The sequence below is a fragment of the Trypanosoma theileri genome (genome assembly GCF_002087225.1).
Source record: "Trypanosoma theileri isolate Edinburgh chromosome Unknown TM35_Tth_15_V1, whole genome shotgun sequence".
In the NCBI taxonomy this organism is placed as follows: domain Eukaryota; phylum Euglenozoa; class Kinetoplastea; order Trypanosomatida; family Trypanosomatidae; genus Trypanosoma; species Trypanosoma theileri.
This window is the reverse complement of record NW_021639857.1, coordinates 192,224-196,991: the sequence shown is the minus strand read 5'-3', so window position 1 is coordinate 196,991 and position 4,768 is coordinate 192,224. Positions and strand designations below refer to the sequence as shown.

Sequence of the window (4,768 nt, the reverse complement as noted above, 5' to 3'; positions counted from 1 at the left end):
TTGGGCTAATGGTTAATACATGATTGTTTCTTTTTTTGCTTGTGGTTTGCTTAGGGCGTTGTGTGTTTTGCCCTGTAGTATTTTGTTGATCTTCTTTCTGCTGAGTAAGGTAAAAGAGTAACAGATACGTCTGTGATCGTGATTGCGTATACCCTGCAAAGTGTATTCATAGAAACGTATTTGTATGTTTTCTGGTTCTTGTCATTGTGCTTTTGGAATCTTTGCTTTCCATTTTTTTATTGGGCGTTTCTGCTTAATAATGGGTACTGTTTGTTATTTTCTTTTAATTAGATTCCTTCTAGGTGTTTTTTCTGGATTTGTCATTAATTATCTATTCTTTAATTCTTATTTGTTTTTGTTTTGACTATCTCTCTTTGTCTTCTTATTTCTGTAGAAGAGTGAACTCAGAGAGTATTGTTAATTATTGTAAGAATGACGGTACACCGTGTGTTGTTTTTTCTTGCTTTGCTTGTGAGTGTTGAGTGTCTCTCTATGGCAGCTGCAGAGTCTCAACCTGTACCCCAGGATGGTAACACTTGCAAAGAAGGTAGTGGTTGTCCTTCTGGTGCTGGTGTTCTTTCCAGCGAAACTATAGGTGGTGTTGAAGTTGGTCGAGAAGGTACTACTGATTCACAGTGTACTACTGGCGGTACTGCATCTGAAGATTGTGTAAATTGTTCTCAGACAGGGCAATGCACTACTAATGCCCGTGGGACTGAAGGTATTTGTTCTTCTAGTGATTCTTCTTGTCAACCAAAAGCACAGGAACCACTTCTAACTCCACAAGCAGAACATGAGCTGAACGCTGTACAAACTGATGGTCACACTGGAGGTCGACCCGGTGAAAAAGGTGCTGGAGATGATGCTCTTCCTGCGGGTCCTGCAGCCGCTCCTGTCCCTGCTGCTAAGGGTAGTGGTGATTCAACAGGTAAAAATAATGCTGAGCGAGGAGTCGTTGGTGCCCCTGCTGAGCAAGTAACTCCGGATACTGAAGGTAAAGGAGATTCTAATGGTGGTGCTGCTGGTGGTGCTAATCTCCCTGCAAGTGAACCTGAAAATGGAAGCGGTGAACACAGAACAACAGACAAAAGTGCCGCTAAAGTGGACGATGAAGCACAACCTGCTCCTTCTCCCACCAATTCAACACAAGAGAATACCGGTGATAATAATGCAAACGCTGAGAGTGGCACCAAACCTGCAGTGGGTGGGACACCAAGTAACCAAGAAGGTGCTGCAGATAATACAGATACAACAACTACCACCACCACCACCACAACAACAACACTTCCTCCTGAACTCACAAACAACAAGAAGGGTGATGCAGACAGCAGCAGCAGTATCAGCAGTTCTGTGTGGGTGCGTGTACCACTACTGATTGTGGTTACACTGGCCTGTATTCTTGTGTACTGATTGTGGTAATGGTGATGGTGTGACTCAGGTCATCCTTTGTTTTCTTTTTCTTTTTTTTGCATGCATCTACACTACACTCTAACTAATCTTCTACCTTTTGGGCTATTCTTCTTTTTTTGTTTCTGAATGTTAATGTGTTTTGTGTGTGTTTTTGCTCTCTGTGTGTTTATCCTATAATAATTATTATTGCTACTCCATTGTGTGTGTGTGTTCTTGGAGACTCTCTCTGTGTCTGGGCTTGCACTCTAATAACAATGATGAACTGCGTTTTTTGCAGTGGGAAAAGGAAATAATAATAACAGATGAATTTATATTTATAATTGCGTATATATACACATATACAGACTTATACCCATAGTTGGTGTATATTTCTTGTGTTTACTGTGTAAATTGGGCTAATGATTAATATCTGTTTCTTTGCTTGATGAATTTGCTGGGGCATTAAGCCTTTTTTGATATAATTGTGTGTGTGGTCCTTTTTTTTTTTTGTTTTTACTCTTACTGACGTTATTTGCGCTGTATCGCATTCTTTAACTGGTAGGTTTTACTTTCACGATGTGAGTTTCCATATTGGTAATCCTTTTTTGTGTGTCCTAATATGTTTGATACTTCATTTATTTTTATTGATTTTTGGTTGCCTTTCTTTCTAGTTCAGTGTTTTTACGTGAAACAAACCAAACCCTTGTCTCTCTCTTATGATGATGATGATGGGCCGTGTGATGTGTGTGTTGGCCGTTGTGCTGTGCTTCGCCTGCGGGTATACCATGGCGGCTGCTGCAGCTGTTGATGATGACAGTCCCAGTGGCCGTGGTGTATCCCGTGGGGCTGTGGAGGTGTCGTGCGGGGCCGGCGGTGCGCTGCGTGTACGCCCCGCTGCTGAGAGCGAGTGGCTTACATGCGGTGCGCGCAGCCATGTGTCTGCATGTGGGAAGTACGCAGACCTCTGCCGCCAGCGTACCGCAAGAGCAGCAAGAACAACAACTACTAATGTTAATGCTAGACAGCCAAAGGCGGTGATGGCGATTGAAAGTGGTTATGGTCTAGGTGTGTTTTCAACTGTTTCAGGGTATCATCCAGCGGTAGATGATCACGATATTATAAAAAATCTTTCTAGTCAACCATCCTCCACGACTCCTGTTCTAACTCCAAGGGGTTTGTCAGGTGATAGTGCACCTCTGGGTCTTGGTGGACAGACTGAGCACAAAGAGTCTGAAGCAAAAAAAGATATTGTTCCGGACGCTGTGCAAGAAAATTTGGATCGTGTAAGTGAAAGTCAAGATTTAAAAGATCAGGATCATTTAAAAAATACTAAAGAACTTTCTCAACGGCCATCGATTCCCCAAGTTGGAATTACAGAAAACAGTGGGGCAATGACAACACTGGATGGCCACTCGCCGACACACGGGCAAACTAGTGATGAAACGTCAAGTCAACTGCCTGAGGTTGGCACTCATGTTGCGTCTACATCAAGTGTGGCACAGAGCCCTTCAGTGTCTAACGCTGCAGGCGGGAATTCTTCTTCTGACAGCAGAACACAGAATGCCGTTGAAGGTACAGAAGCCCAAGAAGGCTCCTTGCAAGAAACAGCAAAAGGATCACCAACAACAGCCATATACTCAGACGAAGGTGTTGATTCTAATCAACACACCTCACCAACACTATCTGAAAACACTCCAACAAACTCAAGCGAAACCAGTTCGACTACTCCACCGAGGCCCGAGAACACTGTCAGTGAAGCACCAACCACCACTCCATCTCCTGCACCTGTTAATGTGACTGCCGCAGAATCACAAGAAAACAATTCCACTACTCAGCCGAGCTCCGAGAATACTACCACAGAAGCACCAGCCGCAACTCCATCTCCTGTACCCAACGCAGAGATCAACAACACTCTTACAGAAGCACCAACCACCACTCCATCACCATCTCTTGTACCCAATGCAGATATCAACACCATCGCTTCCACAGTGCAGAAGAAGGCTAATGCTGACAGCAGTGTCAGTCCTGTGTGGGTACGTGTACCACTACTGATTGTGGCTTTGTTGTTCTCCGTTACCGTGTACTGAACGGTGGGACTCACTTGAGAGCAAATAATGATAATAATGATAATAATGGTTAAACTAACATAATCATAATGGCGTACATCCCCCATGGGTAAATAAATTAATAATCTGTTTATCAGCTTTCTCGTTATAATTCGAATATCTTTTTTTTACTTTTATGTGTGTGTGTTTTTTTCTAATAATTTCATTACTTGCTTTTCCCGTTGTGTGTCTAGAAAACTGGGCTGTTCTGCTCACTGACGGTATACATCTCTTGCTAAGTACACGGATATGTGTGTTTGTGCAGTAATTTAATACATAAACTAGAGCCATGGGGTATTGTGTGTGTGTGTTTTTGGCTCTCTCTCATTTGGGTATTGTGTGTGCTGTTCTCTTTTTCTTGTTCTATTAATGGATACATATTATTATCATGCAAGTGGGCTATTCCTTTTTGTTGCTTTACTGTTTATTTGATGCTTTTCTCTCTATTTTTCACTATGAGTATTTTTGCCCTAAATCCACTGACTTAGTGTCTCTTTTTCTTCTTTTTCTTCCTTCTTCGTTTTTGTTTTCAACATTCCAAGCATTAGACCCGTTGAGTTCAAGTGACAACAACAAGACGAAGAGTGATAATGGCCGTTATGATGATGATGATGCGCCATGTGATTTGTATTTTGGTTCTTTTATTTTGCTTTTCCTGCTGTGTTGTGTTGGCTGGTGATCTTGAATCTGAAGTTAAGGTTGAAGTCACTCCGGATGGTGATGCTGCTAAAGGAGTGGGTCAACCCGGTGATGAACTTGAGAAAACACAAGCAGAATTACAGAGATCGGATTTAAAAGGAACAACTGGTGATCCTAAACATAGAGATGGTGATAGCGAGACGGAGGATATAGTTGATAGTCCTGAATTAGAACCAATGGCTGAACCAGCAATTACTCTGGGTGGTAAAGGTCTACAAAATCATCCAAGTAAACATCAAACACCCCATTTAGGAGGAGATAATCTCCATTCTTCTCAACTTCTATCTTCTAACTCAGTGCTAACTGGAGAAAATAACCGTTCGGCTGCCTCTGCTTCTTCTTCCTCCTCTTCTTCAACAGTTTCAGTAGGCAGAGTTGAACTTGACAATGCAAAGAAAGGGGAAAAGGTAGAGAGCCCGTCAAACAAGGACACGAAAGCAAACAGTGAATCGACAGATAACGATCGCGTCCACGAACCACCTGCCAATCAAATAAATACAGTGAACTCTGACAGTACACACATCTCCCAAAACACGGTTCAGGAACAGTCAGCTGAAACCTCACAGAGTTCTCAG

General features: G+C 42.5%; 3 protein-coding genes across 3 annotated transcripts; all 3 read left to right on the top strand.

Moving 5' to 3' along the window:
• Positions 1-492: 492 nt before the first annotated feature.
• Positions 493-1,410, top strand: TM35_000151820 (uncharacterized protein; the record flags this gene model as incomplete). The annotated part of the gene is made up of 1 exon (XM_029025834.1): positions 493-1,410. The coding sequence occupies one exon, from the start codon at positions 493-495 to the stop codon at positions 1,408-1,410; it is 918 nt and encodes a 305-aa protein (XP_028882817.1).
• Positions 1,411-2,105: 695 nt separating this feature from the next.
• TM35_000151810 (uncharacterized protein) lies at positions 2,106-3,476 on the top strand (the record flags this gene model as incomplete). Its single annotated transcript, XM_029025833.1, has 1 exon — positions 2,106-3,476. One exon carries the CDS (start codon positions 2,106-2,108, stop codon positions 3,474-3,476), a length of 1,371 nt encoding a protein of 456 aa, XP_028882816.1.
• A 608-nt stretch (positions 3,477-4,084) lies between these two features.
• Positions 4,085-4,768, top strand: TM35_000151800 (uncharacterized protein; the record flags this gene model as incomplete). Its single annotated transcript, XM_029025832.1, has 1 exon — positions 4,085-4,768. A coding segment is annotated over one exon (684 nt), but the record flags the coding sequence as incomplete, so codon positions are not given.